The sequence below is a fragment of the Nicotiana tabacum genome, chromosome 12, assembly GCF_000715075.1.
Source record: "Nicotiana tabacum cultivar K326 chromosome 12, ASM71507v2, whole genome shotgun sequence".
Taxonomy (NCBI): domain Eukaryota; kingdom Viridiplantae; phylum Streptophyta; class Magnoliopsida; order Solanales; family Solanaceae; genus Nicotiana; species Nicotiana tabacum.
Genome location: NC_134091.1, coordinates 126,314,785 through 126,333,142, shown reverse-complemented (window position 1 = coordinate 126,333,142; position 18,358 = coordinate 126,314,785). Strand labels below are relative to the sequence as shown.

At 35.1% G+C, this 18,358-nt stretch overlaps 3 protein-coding genes across 3 annotated transcripts; all 3 read left to right on the top strand.

Annotated features, from left to right (window-relative positions):
- Positions 1-2,908: 2,908 nt before the first annotated feature.
- Positions 2,909-3,262, top strand: LOC107793483 (calcium-binding protein KRP1-like). The gene has a single exon (XM_016615855.2). It carries the CDS (start codon positions 2,909-2,911, stop codon positions 3,260-3,262), a length of 354 nt encoding a protein of 117 aa, XP_016471341.1.
- Positions 3,263-5,812: 2,550 nt separating this feature from the next.
- Positions 5,813-6,368, top strand: LOC107793480 (calcium-binding protein KRP1-like). The gene has a single exon (XM_016615854.2). It carries the CDS (start codon positions 5,944-5,946, stop codon positions 6,295-6,297), a length of 354 nt encoding a protein of 117 aa, XP_016471340.1. The 5' UTR covers positions 5,813-5,943; the 3' UTR covers positions 6,298-6,368.
- Positions 6,369-12,452: 6,084 nt separating this feature from the next.
- On the top strand, positions 12,453-16,520 carry LOC107793479 (putative NAD(P)H dehydrogenase (quinone) FQR1-like 1). The gene is made up of 4 exons (XM_016615853.2): positions 12,453-12,607; positions 14,736-14,829; positions 15,647-15,909; positions 16,035-16,520. The coding sequence occupies exons 1-4, from the start codon at positions 12,585-12,587 to the stop codon at positions 16,264-16,266; spliced, it is 612 nt and encodes a 203-aa protein (XP_016471339.1). The 5' UTR covers positions 12,453-12,584; the 3' UTR covers positions 16,267-16,520.
- Positions 16,521-18,358: the final 1,838 nt, after the last annotated feature.

Genomic DNA, 18,358 nt, shown 5'->3' with positions numbered 1-18,358 from the left:
TCATAGAGTTCCGCCCGGATCCACTATTTCTTCGGTCCCCATTGTACGGCTAATACTGATCCCTGTTTGATCTCTGTTCACGATTGATGTCTCTCTTGACTTTGTCGATGGTTCTGACGGGATACACGGACCCGGAAGGGGCCCCAAGCGGATCATCTTTGACCCTGATTTTCGATTGATACCGGTTATGGACATCGGCCTAAGTGACAGCCGGATATTCCACCAAGTTTTGTTTCAACTGTTGTGAAGCCAACGACCTCCGAATGTTGGGTCCTTAGGTGAAAGCCTGAACGACCCAATCATTAGCGACCAGTGGCAGGTTCATCTGTTCCGTTTGAAACTGGGACACGAACTCTCTAAGCATCTCATTATCCTTCTGTTTTACTTTGAAAATGTCCTACTTCCCGGTCTCGACCTTGATAGCCCTGGCGTGTGCTTTCACGAAAGAATCTGCAAGCATAGCAAATGAGTCAATATAATTAGGAGGTAAGTTGTGATACCATATCATAAATCCTTTTGACATGGTCTCTCAGAACATTTTCAACAAGACGGACTCGATCTCATCATCCTCCAAGTCGTTTCCTTTGATGGCACATGTGTATGAGGTAACACGCTCGTTTGGGTCGGTCGTTCCGTTGTACTTAGGAATCTCGGGCATGCAGAACTTCTTAGGGATCGGCTTTGGAGCCGCGCTCGGAGGAAAAGTTTTTTGCACGAACTTCTTAGAATCCAGGCCTTTCAATATTGGCAGTGCGCCTGGGATTTGGTCGACCCTAGAATTGTAGGTTTCTATTTTTTTGTCATTAGCTTCGATTTTCTTCTCCCCTAATTCTACCCGTTTTGTTAGTTCATCGAGCATCTTTATGATCTCGGGGTTAGTCCCCGATTCATTTTCATTCGACCTCTCTACGACTGGTTCATCCCTGCGTGTGACTTTCCGGGACGGATCGGGTTCAATTCTGCTCGGTGCGCGATTTTGGTTCTGTAACTGAGCTATCGCCGCATGTTGAGCCTGTAATATTTCGAAGATCATCTGTAAATTGATCCCGTCTCCTTCAATATTTTGTGTATTTTGAGCTGCCGATCGGGCTCCACCATGGACGTTATTCTCAGGATCGGTAGGCAGGTTTGTGCTGATAGCCACATGTGAATTAGCGTTAATTGGGTCCGCGACCGGAATTCCGATGGGATCAACGGGCGGTATCTCGTCACTAGGAAATATGTTGTTATTTTTACCGTGATGGCCGGATTCATTGTCAACATGTAGGGGTGCTGATTGAGAGTTTGACATTTTGAGTTTTAACCTGAAATTAGAGACACTTCAAAGAACAAGTGTAAAGTAGAGTGTGTTATGAAAATTTGTATCAAATAACCACTATTATCCTTAACCCCACGGTGGGCGCCAAACTCTTTACCTCAAAATCGGATAACAATTGAATTTGTAAGTGGTTTTAAGGATACGCGGATTAACTTGATACAAAATGATTAAGTTAAGTTGCACTTGAAATAAACAATGATAAAGTAAATTCAAACCACACGAATTGGACAATTTCAATCTCGGAAGGTTAGCCACCCTTGAGTCAGATGCACTTCGATCGGTATTAGGATATAGAAGAACACGAGCTTAAAGAGAATAATAATAATAATAATAATAATAATGTATTGCTTTGGAATGCGTGTTACCATCTGCTAAATGAATTATCAGACCCCCTTTATATAGTAGAGGAGTCCTACTTTAGGTACAACTCTATAAAAGGTAAAAATCTCTTGATTTGCTGATTGTCGGTTTCTTATTGATACGTGCCGAGATTCTCGCCGTAATATCTGAACGGTTACGGATATTTTGGTCTTCTGTTATGCTAACAATGTTTCTTCGAGCTCATTCAGGGCTAGGATCGATTCCGAAATCACGGCCTCGATATTCTCGAAGGCAGGCGTTCCAACCCCGGATTCTAGTCTAGTAGGACTTGGGGTCGATCTTCAGTCCTTTATTGCCATATTCCGAACCTGACCTACCATGTAGTAGATGAGCTCGATTTCGACCGTATACATCGTGTCAAGGGTATTGCCCTCATGTTGTGAATCCATGGTCTCCCGAACAGAGCGTTGTATCTCATATCCTTTTCGATTACATAGAACTTGGCTTCCCGTATGGTTCCGGTGACGTTCACCCGTATTGAGTGCGTTTAATTTTTTTTGAATAGTGTAGTACTCGAAAGCTATTAGTTCAACTAATTCAACGTGCCACTTAAACTAATTTAAGTAAGAAAGCACTACCTGCAATGAATATTTTCGTTCTCCTGATCGAAATTGAGGTTCAAACATATTTTTTTGATTTTCTACTCGGAAATCGATATCCACTGGAGTATGGATTAATCCGGATTCAAGTCGCACATGTCTCATTCTAGGATAATTTTAATTTTTAAGGCTCGAACCTAAAAATTGTGATTAAAGATAAAGAAATCGTATTTAGCTTACCATAACCTTCAATGATAGTTCAAGAAATACTCGGGCCAATTCCACCCTTATTATTTTTTTTTTAATTATTATTCTTATTCGGTGTCCAATACTCGCATTAGTGCCCGACTAAATTATTCGCGCCGAGTTAGGGGAATCTGCTTTTTTTTTTTTTTTCCTTTTCGTAGCTTGAGAAGGCTTTCGAAAGGACAAATATACCCCTGCTGAAAAAGTCCAAAATAGAAACTGAGAGGCAATTTCATCTACTCGTCAGGCCAAGCAAAGGCAACTGTCTCTTAGTTGTATTCCTATGGTTTTTCCCTATGTTCCCTTCTCCGAAACCCCTCTCTACCCTCCAATCTCTCCTTATAAATTATTCACAAACACACCCTTTTTCCCAAACAGAGCAAATCTTCTCTCAAATTCCCTTCTAATATTACTTTCTTCAACAATGGCTACTTCAAGAAAATCCAATTTTAATGATTTCTTGCCTCTTATGGCTGAAAAACTAGGTGGGGATGCTTTGATTGGTGAATTATGTAAAGGGTTTCAATTATTAATGGATAAGGATAAAGATGTCATTACATTTGAGAGTCTAAAAAAGAATTCAGCTTTGTTGGGGCTTCAAGATTTGAGTGATGATGATCTTAAGAGTATGCTAAAAGAAGGTGATTTTGATGGAGATGAAGCTCTTACTCAGATGGAATTTTGTGTTTTGATGTTTAGATTGAGTCCTGAGTTAATGGAACAATCTCAGTTTTTGTTAGAAGAGGCTCTTAACCAAGATTCTGACTTTTCATTCTAACTCTTTTGTCTCTAGGCTCTTTGCTAGGGGTTTAAAGATTGTGACTTCTCATTGTTACCTTTTTAACTTTATAATACTTCCTTTTAATGTAATCATGTAATACATTGCAAACATATATAGGGATACAAGAATTAATGGGCTCACTTTCTTGGATATTCATACTTGTAACTTAGAGTAATAGTTGACGTTTTGGATAAATGTGCATTTGATTAGTAGATTTTATTTTCTGGTTTCAGTAGGTAAAAATGTGGAAGATCATGAGAGTACTTTAGATTTTCTAAAATCTGGTGTAGTAGATCGCCTAAATGGTCTTCGGATGATCGTTTATTAGTTATTATCAGGCTCATTTTTATAAAGTGAGAGATCTCGGTGATCTCATAGATCGGTTATGTGTTATTTAGAGATCGCTCATGTATTATTTATGATCGCCTAAGTAATCTATGGTCGACAGATCGCATATAACTTATTACCAGGATTCTTTTATTTTTATATAAAGTGGAAGATTCTGGCAAAATCATAGATCGACTATGTATTACCTAGAAATCGCTCATATATTATTTATGATCGCTAAGTGATCTCCGGTTGATCGCTTGTTAGTTATTATCATGATTTTTTTTCATAAAGTGCGAGATCCTAGTGAAATCATAGATCGCTTATGTGTTATCTAGAAATCGCCCAAGTATTATTTATGATCGCCTAAGTGATCTCTGATTGATCGCTTATTAGTTATTACTAGGATCTTTTTTTTTATAAAGCGGAAGATCCTTGTGAAATCATAGATCGCCTATGTAATATTTATGATCGCCTAAGTGATCTCCGGTTGATCGATTATTAGTTATTACCATGATTTTTTTTTTATAAAATGGGAGATCCTAATGAAACCATAGATTGGCTATGTGTTATATAGATATTGCACGTGTATTATTTATGCTAGCATGTGTGATCTCCGGTTGATCGCCTATTAATTATTACCAGGATCGTTTTTATAAAGTGGGAGATCCTGGTAGAATCATAGATCGCCTATGTGTTACCTAGAAATCGCACATATACTATTTATGATCGGATGAATGATTTACAGTTGATCGTTTATTAGTTATTACTAGGATTATTTTGTTATAAAGTAGGAGATCCTAGTAAAATGATAGATCGCATATGTGTTATCTAAAAATAACCCATATATTGTTTATAATCACTTAAGTAATCTTTGGTTGATTGCTTATTAGTTATTATCAAGATTATTTTTTATAGGGAAAAAGCCCAAAAATGACCTTGTGGTATTCGAAATGGATCAATTATAACCTTCGTTTAAATTTGAATCCAAAAATGACCCTGCCGTTATAAAATGGGTCTAATAATACCCTTGTGTTATTCAAAATGGATCAATAATGCCCTGAATTTTATTTATTTTTTAAAAATATTTTTAAAAACTGGAAAAAAAACAAATATGCTGTGTAAGCACAACATATTTTTTTTTAAAATACTTTAAAAACTGATTTTTTTTTTTAAAAAAAAACTAGAAAAAAAACTCTCCTAAAGCAGTGGACTACATATGCATTAGTTTTAAAAAAATAAAAATATTTTGCAAAATCTTTTTTTTTTCTTCAATTTGACGGTTCAATATTTTTTCGATTTATTTTTATAAAATAAAAAATCTACCATAATTATCGGTACAGTTATAGATAAAAACATACGGTTTTATTAAAAAAAAACCTAAACATCGATTCGGCACGGTACGATTATGTCGGTTTAGTCGGTTTTTAAATATTCATTTACAGTTATATGTCGGTTTTTTTAAAAATAAATTTCCAGTTTTTTAAATTTTTTTTTCTTCAGTTTTTTTTCCAGTTTTTTAATTTTTTTTTTCAGTTTTTAAAATTCAGTTTTTTTTTCAGTTTTTGCAAATTCCTTTCTTTTTCTAGTTTTTACAGAATATGTTTTTTTTTCAGTTTTTAAAAATATTTTAAAAAAATAAATAAAATTCAGGGCATTATTGATCCATTTTGAATAACACAAGGGCATTATTAGACCCATTTTATAACGGCAGGGTCACTTTTGGATTCAAATTTAAACGGAGGTTATAATTGATCAATTTCGAATACCACAAGGTCATTTTTGGGCCTTTTTCCTTTTTTATAAAGTGGGAGATTCTGCTGAAATCATAAACCGCATATGTGTTACTTAGCAATCGCCTATAAATTATTTATGATGGTCTAAGCGATTTTGGTATGATCGCTTATTAGTTATTATTCTGATTATTTTTTTATTAAAATATAATTCGTAACTATTAACAATATTCTCACTCCTGCATGAAGAAATTAAAGAAAAAACTTAATTAAAAAAAATAAAATACGCGGCGTCTCCTCATTAACTAATTTTCTCTTTAAACAATGTACCAACAAAAAAAAAGAGCTACAAAAAGACAAATATCAACCGGCAAGTGGCGTAACAGGACCAAACATAGAAATTGGGAGGCAATTTCTTTAACCGTCAGTCCAAAGCAAAGGCAATTTCGCATTAAAGACAGTTTCTTAGTTGTATTCTCATGGCCTTTTCCCTATGTCCCCTTCTCCGAAACCCCTCTCTACCGTCCAAATTCTCCTTATATATTATTCACAAACACACCCTTCTTACCAAAACAGTTCAAAGCTTCTCTCAAAATCAATTCTTTCTATCTTTCTTCAATGGCTACTTCAAGAAAATCCAATTTCAATGATTTTTTGCCACTTATGGCTGAAAAATTAGGTGGGGATGGTTTGATTGGTGAGTTATGTAAAGGGTTTCAGTTATTAATGGATAGGGATAAAGATGTCATTACATTTGAGAGTCTAAAAAAGAACTCTGCTTTGTTAGGGCTTCAAGATTTGAGTGATGATGATCTTAAGAGTATGCTTAAAGAAGGTGATTTTGATGGAGATGGAGCTCTTAATCAGATGGAATTTTGTGTTTTGATGTTTAGATTGAGTCCTGAGTTAATGGAACAATCTCAGTTTTTGTTAGATGAGGCTCTTAACCAAGATTCTGAGTTTTCATTCTAACTTTTTCTCTTATACTTTCTATAATGTAAACACATAAAACACATTGATAATATACACAGATGTTTACTGCACCTTTTGTGTTATTCTCCTTTTGTTGTTGTTTGTGGCTTTATTTATGTATGTCTTTGAGCTTGTTATTTTAACCAAACCTAGGAAACTAGACTATATTCACGCTTGTTACCTTGACAATGATATTTGCCTACTTTTACAAGTAAAATTGACTAAAATGATAGCTGCCAGTTCACGACTCTAATAGTTCTACACCTCTTTCTGTAATTGCTCAGCTAATTGAAAATTGCATTGTTGTGTCAAGTTGTCTCCATGTGATCTATAGGTCATGGATTCGAGCCGTGGAATCCGGGATGCTTTGTGTGTCGGGAAGGGGAGCCTTGGAGCAACAATAAAGTTGTCTCCATGTGACCTATAGGTCATGTTCGAGCCGTGAGTCACTAATGCTTGTATTAGGTTAGGTTGTCTATATCACATCCCTTGGGGTGCGGCCCTTCCACGGCGCTGCGTGAATATGGGATGCGTTATGCATGGGGCTGCCCTTATTGTTGTGACGGCTAAATTTGTTGGTAATCTCTCCACCAAGAAGAGAGCAAAAACCACAAATTTTGTGATAATATTCTCCAGTCATCTCATAAGTTTACACTGAAAGGTCCTGAAGAATTTGCTCGAGCCTTAGAATAGTTCAGGGTTCATCTTACCATGTTGACCCATACATATAATTCTTGGCAAAGTCAACATCACTTTGGGACAGGTAGAGCTTGTCTATGTCTTTTTCTCCTTGTAATTGTTGTATAGTAATGAATAAGTGTATTTTGATTGTGTACAGAATGGCTAAATGCATCATCATATGATGATTTTTTATGGATTCCTAACGACTAATCGTGTAAGCTAATGTTATCAACCTATGGATGTTCTTTGGCTTATTCCCTATTATGCTTGTTTTACTCTACTCAATGGGGAGAACGCATGCAGTGTCCCATAGTATCGATCAATCTCAATCTCTAAGTGATAGTGAGAGCATTGCTTAAATAAATAAAGATCCTCCCATTCTAAGATCGTATGTCAATCTGTCACTACTTTATCTTATTGCTGATAGAAGTTGCTTCTCTTTAAGACTTTAACTGCTAAAGACGTGTGGGTAAAGCAGTCTTAATTAGTCTAATCACAGTTGCCGTGCTTTCTGGATTGGTTCTTCTCTGCTACTATGTTTCTCGGAGGAAGAAGGTGGATAAATGTGTGTGCAGCAGAGCTAATTTCACAGTGTTGTATAACACTAAAATGTAACAAAATGTTTTAAACTCGCGATGGAGTCATGGTAATTGCATTCTTCAGAATTCAGATTGTTGCATTCTGTTCCCCCCCTCCCAATCCCCTCCAATTTGAAAACATGCAATTTCTTATCTTATTGGAATACAAAGTACTGGTGATGCTTGACCTCCTTCAAATATAATTACTTATATTCCATTCTTTTTGACAAGAGTGGGTTGCTCTAGTGGTGAGCACCCTCCACTTCCAACCAAGAGGTTGTGAGTTCGAGTCACCCCAAGAGCAAAAGTGGGGAGTTCTTGGAGGGAGAGAGCCGAGGGTATATCGGAAACAGCCTCTCTACCCCAGGGTAGGGGTAAGGTCTGCGTACAAACTATCCTCTCCAGACCCCACTAGTGGGATTATTGTTGTTGTTGTTTTTGGTTATCTTTTAAGGATCTTTAGTTTAACATTCATGTAGTAATTATTTCCTTTTCCTATCTCGAAGCTAAGCATTTTCAGTACAGCTACTGTAGCTCATGCTACTGATAATTTTGCAGTAAACAACAAGCTTGGTGAAGGAGGATCTGGACCTGTTTACAAGGTAAACTTCCATATTTGAGAGTTCTGCCTTTACGAAGCAGAGGAGAAGCTAATTTGTTTGGTGGAATAGAAATATGGAATTAAGGAATAGGAAGAAGAATGGGAGATGTACATATAACATGGTGTTGGTGTTGGTTCTCGCAAATGTTTTCATTAGTCATCATTTGTTATGCTAGTTGTCACTCTTTTGTCTTTCATCTTCAATGTTTATTGTCCTAGAAGGTGGAATAGTATCCTGATTTCAGAAATGAAAAGAATTTTATACCTAAATCAAACCTTGAAGTAGAGATGGAGATGAGCGCCAATGTTAGGTGGTGCATATTGGACTGATGGCTATCATGCTTATTTCAGGTGACGGGTTGGAGAGTGTATGCTGTCAATGGTTGAGGGCGCAAGGTGAATTATATACCGAGCACAATGTGCTGAAAGAACGGGTTTGGGTGGGGTGGGGAGAGGGGGTTTGGCGGGGTTGCAGCACGATAGCTTGAACTTCTGGTTGGAGGCTTGCTTACATGTGGTGTTCTTGTTATCTCTCAGTTTTAGCTCTCCATTTTTCTCTGGAGCAGAAGGGTTGGGAGTCTATATGTGTAAGACATTGGACTGAGAAATTGTTAGGGGTTCCCTAGTTGAAAGTTGAAACTATTGAATTTGGCTTTGCGATCTCTTTTTAAGTTTTGTACTATGATGGCAAGAGTTGAACTTAAATACAATGTGACGATTTATATAGCCGACAACAACTTGTTTTGGGACTGAGACGTAGTTGTTGTTGGTTCTCTCTTTAAAGTTTCGGAGCTCCGGTGTCTGCGGATAGTTCTTCTTTCTTTTCTTTCCAATATATTTGTTGCATTTGACTTTCTTCCTACCTTATAGGACATTTATTTTGTGTTGTCCAAAGGAACAAAGAATTCTCAAGATCATAATATAACCTGATTTTGTACCTGAATTTGAGGCTCGTTAAGCTCACTACTGTTATCTGAAAAAATCCCAAGTGTATTCCAATTCTGAATACATCATTTATTTACAATTATTATTCTTGGTTTTCATTGGACTCCAATATGCTTAAATAGTTCGACATGAAAATTGATGATTCATATGACCGACCTCAAATTGCTTGGGATTAAGACGTAGTTTCTGTATTCTTGGTTTTCATTATGTATTCTCCAATTCTCTTAGAAGAATCAGTGAACTGAAAAGAGAAGAAATGGTAAGTAGCAAGAATATTTGACATGAATCCTCTGGATCAGAGTTTGAATTTTCTGCTGCTAAGACCTAGTAGTCATGTTCCGGTAACAACAACAAACTCAGTATAATATCACAAGTGGGGTATGGGGAGGGTAGTGTGTACGCAAATCTTACCTCTACGTTAAAAGTAGAGGGGCTGTTTTCGAGTCACTTTCTGGTAAGTAGATCTTTACTGTTATAGTTTCAAGAAAGGGGAATATCCCTTCCAAGATGATGATGTTATATATATTGCTATTGAAAGTAAAGATATTCTACATAATATGAATATTTCACTCAAAAGTTTGCTTTCAGTTCAAAACGATCAATATGTAAAATCAGAATAAGATAATTCCTATGCCATAGAATGATACGCACAACGCGTAGCATTCGCCCTTTATGGTTAAGACTATTGGGGTATCTATTCCTATTCGCTCCCTTTCGCATTTACCTTTAGTAAATTACCATATTTCTAATTCAATGATTTTAATAACTCTCTTACCATAATTTGTTGGATGATGATGTTATAGGGAGTTCCAATTTCAGATGTAAAATCTGTTGAAGATTGTCTTTATATTAAAGGTATCATTATGAAACTTGGTAATGTGAAACAAAGGAAGATATAATACATTTGGACCCTCCTATCAATCATAATTTAAAGCAAACAGTATTACTATTATTTTATAATATCAGAAGTATTTTACACGTTAAAAAAGTCCAATTAAGAAAAGAAAGGGAAAAACTTTAATGAGTGATAATTGAGAGGTTTGGTAAGGCTGAAAGTGCAAGGCAAGTAGTCATGGGGCAATGTCAAACTTATCCACTCATGCCTTCTCATTGAATTTCCTTTAGACCAAGAGCAATTAACTTTTCTTTGGTTTTTAACCCGGCGTTTAATATCTGGTTTGGTGTTTCGATTAATCCGAATTCACATTACGTAAAGCATATAAAAAGGAAAAACCTTGCTTACCAGAATTTTTTCTATTTTCAAGGCTCAAATTTGAAACCTATGGTTAAAAGTAGAGGGATCTTGATCATCCCAGCACAATCTTTGGTGATCAGATTAACTGATTAAAAATTGTTGATAAGTAACAAGTGATGATAAGTATATTTAGATATTAAAGTTGATTTTTTTATTTATATAATAATAGAAATTTTATCTCCTATAGTAAAGGTATACACCATATTTATCATAAATCAAAATTATTTTAAAATATTATTTTCTATAGCTACCTTTTATATTTTATAGCAAAATAGGTATTTATGGTATACCCTACCATTAAGGCATGAAATACGCTATTTATATTTTTTTTCTCTCTTTTTCTTTCGGTTAACACATGATTCTTTCTCAAAATCTGAGCAAAAATTTTCTTCAATCTCTCTCTTCCTTCTCTCTTCGAGCAAAATTCCTCCTCCTAATCTGGCCGAATACTAGAATTGCTGAACACGATTGCCAGATCTTAATTTCGCTCAAACTAATTAAAACAAGAACATGATTTACTTCTTGAGATGAAATTCTGCTAATTTTCATGAGGCAGAAGGCGAACAGGAAGGTCATGCTTTGGCACAGGAGAAGCATGGAACACAATCTTCTCATCTGGAAGCATGGAATTTTCTTCTTTTTTTATTTTTTAGTCACATGCAATGATATAAATACATTATATTCTGTACAAATATACTCAAATATATTATATTTTTGTATAAATATATTATTTTTTCAGCTGTATTTATGTATTTCCAAGATATGTATTTTTTTAATACAACCGAATATCACTGTGTTTTGTGATTTTTTATTGTTTGAATACAGTCGAATTCAATACGGTGAATTGCATACAATGTATAATAGTGAATATCTGTGAATTAAATACAATGTATACAATCAAATTGAATAGAACGGTATACACCCTATTTTCTTGATTTTTTATTGTTTGAATACAACCGAATTCAATATAGTGAAATTGAATATAATTCAATATTGCGCTTTCCGTTATTAAACACCCGTAATTACTATTTTTTAGGCGGATTACCTCACTGTATTTATAAATACATTTGCGCGAATACATGAAATACATAATTAAACATCTGTAATCCCTATATTTTTACCTCATTGTATTTATAAATACAGTCGCGTGAATACATGGAATACAGAACAATTGCAGCGAAATTTATATAGAATTGATTTTGTTGAGTTATATTAGGAGTGTATCACATTAATTGATCCTCTTTCCATTATTAGACAGTTGGACAAACCTTTTTATAAGGTGATTGTCGTTACTGTATTCATGAATACATGACGCGAATACATCTGAATACGGTCGCGTATAGCTGGACTCCCCTATTTTTAGGCGATTTTTGTTATTGTATTCATGAATACAGTTGCGCTACCATAACAACTGAATAGTAGCTATTGGAAGTAATTATATATATGTTAGATATAGGAAGTTAATAGTCACTAAATAATAATAGTTTTTGAATTTTTTTTTTATAATAATATATTTGGATAGAAGTGTTAGAGACATATATGTTATTATCTCTTCCATTCTTACCCTCCTCCATATACTTATATGAAGAGTTTGTTCTGATTTATTTGCCAACGTCCATCTAATAGATTTTTTTTTAATAATCGTGGTATTTGCTCTAATTTTTTCGGACCTTAATTAATTCTACAAAATATCTATTGTCTCTCATAATATAAATATTCAGATATGTCCATCAAGTTAGGGACTAATATAAGTAAGAAAACATGAAAAGGAAAAAGGAGAAATAGAGACGTGAATAATCATTAAGAATGATGATGGACGTGTCAAGCATTGTCCACTAACATTGTGTAAATTAAACTACTAATTATTCTAATTTTTTATTTACCATATACGAGCTTATATGTAAAATCTATTATTATAGATAAACTTAATCTAATTGTGTAAAAAAGATTTCACACGCACATGACATAAATTCTAAAAACAAACACAAATTCTTCCAAGTCATATTTTTTATTAGCAAATTAAAAATTCAAAAATATTTTTAAAAAAAAATACTATTTAAAAAATAATCTTTCATTCTTGGGATAATAGTAGGGTGCAATGAAGTAATTACACTGCAATTAGCTGTAGTCCAAATCCTCTTACTGTTCTTCCCAACTATAAAGAGAAAGACAGTTACCCCATTTTTCTTTCGAGAAGCGAAGGCCTAAATCTAACCAAATCCGAAAAATGGCTACCAAGGTTTACATCGTGTGAGTATTCTTTTCATCTTTTTCGCTTTGCTTTTCAGCTGTTTTTTGAAACATAAATAAATTAAAAATTCGTGTTCTACTGAATTTGCATTCAATTTGATCAATTTCGTGTTCAATTTGTGATCAATTAATCAACGATTGAGCGTTACTGATGTGATTTTCATTCAACGAATTCGTACTTTAATTTATAGTAAATGATGGATTCCATTTTAGCTTCCTGTTGCTCTGTTTAAATAAATTTATTATAAATTACAAGGATCTGTTGGTCACTTGTCTTGATTTGATAAAGCACAGTTTGCAGGAAAAGTTTGAGCCTATGAATTGTTCATTGCATTGATTTAGTTTTTTAATTAATTTCGCGTAGTTTGATATCAAGTGTGGATATATATATATATATATATGTATTCAGGGTTTATATATTGAGGCTTTTGAGTTGAAATGTGTGAATTATATATACACAGACATATCTAACTCTATATAAACTTGTGTTCCACATATTCATATAGGGTTGATAGGTTCAGCAAAACTCATACAGTCCTTTCTGGATCCGCCACTCTATGTATAGAGCTGTACAATTTTGTGTAAAATTATACTTCCTCTGTCCCATTATATGTAATACAGTTTGACTAGGCACGGAATTTAAGAAAAAAAAAGAAAGACCTTTGAAATTTGTGGTTTAAAACAAATTATATATATATATATATATATATATATATATATATATATATATATATATATTTGTGTGTGTGTGTGTGTGTGTGTGTGTGTGTGTGTGTGTGTGTGTGTGTGTGTGTGTGTTAAATATAGAGTTCATTCCGTTTTGGGACAGACTAAAAAGGAAAGTGCATCATATAAGTTGGGACAGAGGGAGTGTATACTACGCTCCAGACGCTACTAAAATGTAATAGTGGGTGTAGTAGTACTCATCTTTATTTGACGTTAGTGATCTTAAAAATCAAATGCCGTAGTACTCTTCTTTTCTCTGAAGTACTATTTGGCACGTCAAATTGCTTAGAGCGGTTTGGGGACTGGCTACCCCTGCAACTGCTGTGTTCGTGTTCTGGGTCACCTTTTCTTCCAGGTAGTAGAATAGGGTGAATCTATAGTAGGAAACAAGAATTTAGCCTATATTCGACTTGTTTGGTACAGAAGCGGATCCATGGGACCATCCGAGAAACAAGTCCATGAAAAAAACTAGAAAATGAAAGAAGACAAAATCATTAGAAGCAGTGGCGAAGCCAGGAATTTCATTTAGGGTGTTCAAACTTGAAATAAGTAAAAACAAAATTCCCGATAAAGAGTGTTCAATGTATGTTATATACCTTTAAAATCTAATATTTTGCCTATATATATAGTGTAATTTTTCGACAAAGGGTGGTCAGTTGACCACCCTTAGGGCTGTGTACCTTCGCCCCTGATTAGAAGTGGTTAAAGTTACATACAATGCTATGCTGAGGGATATTAGGCTATTTGTCGGGCCTTGATGGTATTTTAGAATGAAGTTAGATTTGTCAAATTAGCTACATTTGTCATAGGTGTTAATCAGAGCTTAAAACCATCTTGAATCTGATTCCTTTTGGCGTCTTTTGTTGGTTTCACTCACCTGTCCTGACTCTTTCGAATGAGTCAATGACTGCATAAACTTTATGAAATGTTTATCCTGGAATTCATTCACACCTTTTGGAAAGAAGCATTCTCATGTTTTCGTGGCGCTTAGTGGATTTCTACTTGTAGGTCATCAATTTGGATACAGTTGGAGCTATTGTGTCCATGCTCAAGATTATATGTACCCCATTCTTAGTCCAATAGAGTCGGATTCATAATAGTTTCTTTGGAAGTTTAGGATCTGGGTACGTAAAATGTGACGGCCACATGGTACAGCAATAATGTCAAATCTGTAACCAAGTACAGAGCAAAAGGTTTTATCTTAGCTAGAGTTGCAAGGATGGTAAACTAAGAAGATATATATGAATAGCAGTCGGAGTAAAGGGATCAGGAACTAGTTAGTAAATCTGATTGGAAAGAGGGACAGATTGCTATTTTCTTAAATCTTTGAGTAAATTGAGTTGCATGCTTTGTATCGCGGATCCATTAAATAATGATAGCTGACATTTTATTTTATCAACAGATACTATTCAATGTATGGTCATGTGGAGAAACTAGCAGAAGAGATAAAGAAAGGGGCAGCTTCTGTTGAAGGAGTTGAAGCGAAATTGTGGCAAGTAGGTGCTACTTTGTCTTTTGATTTCTTTTCCTTTGGCGAAAATTTATGTTATACTAATCAGAGAAAATTGGATACAACCTCTCTACCTGCACAAGGTAGGGGTAAGGTCTGCGTACACACTACCCTCCCCAGATCTCACTTGTGGGAATACACTTTGTATGTTGTTGTCTTAATCAGAGAAAGTATCTGCAATCTCTACAAGATATTTTGCGCTGAAAAAAAAAAGTATCTGCAAGTTTGTGTTATTGACAAAAAATGAGCCAGGAAGTATAATATTTGGGGTTTTCCCATGTGAGTCTGGTAAAGAAATAGTATTTCTCAACTTTCACGAAACTAATTTATTGGGAAGAATGGAAGGACCATAATTTATTTGGGTTTGAAACTCTGCGCTGTTCAAAATGGAAGGACCATTTTTAAGTAAGCCCTATTGGTGTAGGCTGGTTGAAGGAACAAAAGTTCATGCTAATTGTGAAAATTGTTTCTTATGACTCTGTTTGGTGGTTTTCTCCCATTTTCTTGTCTCTCAGTAAGGGACTGAAATAAGGAGTAACAAATATAGAAATTAGAGAAGAACTTAGACAAGGCCAGTGCCAGCAATAAGACAAAGCAGAGCTACATTGAAGTTGGCTTATGCAAATAATTACCAAGTGTTGGAAACCGTTTGCTTCTTTATTGTCAGTGAGTACACTTTTCATGGGAAGAATGTAACTGGACCATTTGCTAATTTTCTATTTAGGACGTGCTAGAGTCCCTAGCTTTCCACATTACTGTAATCATATCTTTCTGTTTATGAAATATATCATTTTGTGGTACAGGTACCTGAAACGCTGTCGGAAGAAGTGCTAGCAAAAATGAGTGCACCTCCAAAGAGTGATGTGCCTGCTATAACACCTCAAGAACTTGCTGAAGCAGATGGTTTTGTTTTTGGATTTCCTACGAGATTCGGAATGATGGCTGCTCAGTTTAAAGCATTCCTTGATGCAACTGGAGGTCTATGGAGAACACAACAACTAGCTGGCAAGCCTGCCGGCATATTCTATAGCACTGGATCCCAAGGCGGTGGCCAAGAAACTACACCGTATGATCTTATATCACATAATTTCATATTACTACACATGTTGTTAGAGTCTTGAAATCTATGCAGTAACTTGATAACTGTCATTAGTTTTCTTGATATTTTTCTTAACCCAAGATCTTTGGTAGGTTGACTGCGATAACTCAGCTTGTTCACCACGGGATGATCTTTGTACCTATCGGATACACATTCGGTGCTGGTATGTTTGAAATGGAGAAAGTGAAAGGAGGAAGTCCATATGGGGCGGGAACATTTGCTGGGGATGGCTCGAGACAGCCATCCGATCTTGAATTGCAGCAGGCGTTTCACCAGGGTAAATACATTGCCGGTATTGCCAAGAAACTCAAAGGTGCAGCCTAATTTCTCTCCTGCAAAGATAATCTTTGCATTCACACATTTCTTCTCAAATCCTAAAAAAAAGAACTACAAAATTTATATTTGTGATTGTTGAAGTCTATTTTTCCTTTATTGGGTATGAAATCCGATCTGTATGTGTCTGATTTCACTGTAATTGTGTGTCAAAAGTACCAAGTTGTGTTTTAAAATTGTTGCAAATACAACACAAGTTGAATACTCTATTATTTATAGTGAGTGATTGATTGAATGAAACAAAATCAAGAATCCATGATCTTCCACAGTTTGAATTTATCACATTATGTGTTTATATCAAACTATATCAATGTATCACAGTTAAGTAATATGGTTAAATAATTAAAGTCTATTTGCAAACACATATCATGCAGCTATTGACACATTACTGGTGGCATGTGGGCCAGTCCCGGGCTTAAGTGGGCTAAGTGGGCCTGTCCTAAGTGGGTCGGTCCCAATTTAAACGGGCTTCGCTGTCCCGATCTTGGTGGTCCTTTTGTAGGAACCGGCCCGGGACCGGGTCCACGAACTAATGGTCCCGGGCTAAGTAGGCCGGTCCCGGGCTAAGTGGACCCAAGTGGGCTTAAGTGGACCCAACATATATTTTATTTTTAATTTTATAGAAGTTAGAGATAAAAAGATGGTAATAAAAATATCTAAGGCATTTCCTTGTAAATTATATTATAGAATTGTGAGCTAAATTTTTTAATTCAAATTTAAAGATAAAAATATTGTAAAGAGATATTCAAAGCAATGCGTTATAATTTTATTATAGCATTAAAAAACATGGCAATATCTTTCTTAATCTTGCTCCCCCTTATGAAATAAGCACAACAAGGTGCTAATACCACCATTGAGAAGAAAAGAAACTAATCAAGATGTGCCAAAATACAAGTTAGCAATAAACTGCCTTGTGTGACGTGAATTAATTATTCTATAAGCAATAATGCACTTTTGTATTATCCAATCCAATGACTGGTAACAGTTAGGTAATCACAGTCATTACCACTTCTATCAATATCAGTTGTAATAGCAACACTACAATTTATATGAGTAAATAAATAGCGCAAATATTGTTCATATTCATGTTTATATTTATAAATATCGCTCTTTACGGTTGTGCGAGGAAAACCTTTAAATGTAGGATTAAAAAAATTTCTAATATAATGCACAAAGTGAGAGTTAGAAGGAAAACTATAGGGTAAGCACATAACAGTAACCATTTTTGCCAATTCTTTCCGATTTTTTTTGGATCATAATATAAAATACCACCGGTAACAGTGTTAATTCCCGGTTGAAATTGATTTGACCTGGTACTTGGGTCAGCCTGACTAGGAGTAGGTACACTTGTCCCCTCGGCCAAAGCTTTGGCATGAAGATATTTGACTTTATCTTGAGGGTGTATCAATATCTGTCTAGCCAAAGGTCCCGTCTCCCCGACCTCCAAAATATTTAAAAGCTAACTCCTTGCCACAAGTTTTACACTTAGCCTTATTTTGTGGAATTAGTTGAGTAAAAAATGGCCAAATAATAGATGTTTATGTCCGTTTTGTACGTTGTCTAGAAAATGTAGGGGTAGTAACAAGAGGGTCAGACAGGGCATCATTTGGATTATCATTAGATGAGTTAACTTCAGGAGCAGGACTAGTGGGTGCATCGTCATCCGGTTGCATTTCATCAAAATCTATTTCCTCCTCATTATTTTCATCAATAGTTGGATTAGAATAAAGAGCATTCATTAATTCATGGTCTAATTGTTCACCAGTTCCAACATTATGGCAAAATTGACTATCAGTAAATTGTAATAAACTATTATCACTATCAAGAATAGCAGGTGTAGGACTGGCATGAGGTTTGGGTCGGGGAGCCGGGGAAAGTGGAGGAGGAACAGATTGGCCACTAGATTCGCCACTCTTGGATTTTCCCTTATTTTTACCAATTTTTTTTAAGGAAGTCATCTTAATAAATCAAATAATAGAAAATAAATAAAACAAACAAAACTATAATATTAAAAATTAAGAGTTGGAACGAGTTTACCGAATTGACGAACAACTTGTTGAAAATTGATTATCGTTGAAGACTT

Excerpts from the sequence above, each read along its gene's own strand:
- LOC107793483 (XM_016615855.2), top strand. The coding sequence starts at position 2,909 with ATGGCTACTTCAAGAAAATCCAATTTTAATGATTTCTTGCCTCTTATG.
- LOC107793480 (XM_016615854.2), top strand. The coding sequence starts at position 5,944 with ATGGCTACTTCAAGAAAATCCAATTTCAATGATTTTTTGCCACTTATG.
- LOC107793479 (XM_016615853.2), top strand. The coding sequence starts at position 12,585 with ATGGCTACCAAGGTTTACATCGT. Across the intron at positions 14,830-15,646 it reads TTGAAGCGAAATTGTGGCAA|GTACCTGAAACGCTGTCGGA; the intron begins GTAGGTGCTACT and ends TTTGTGGTACAG. Across the intron at positions 15,910-16,034 it reads GGTGGCCAAGAAACTACACC|GTTGACTGCGATAACTCAGC; the intron begins GTATGATCTTAT and ends GATCTTTGGTAG.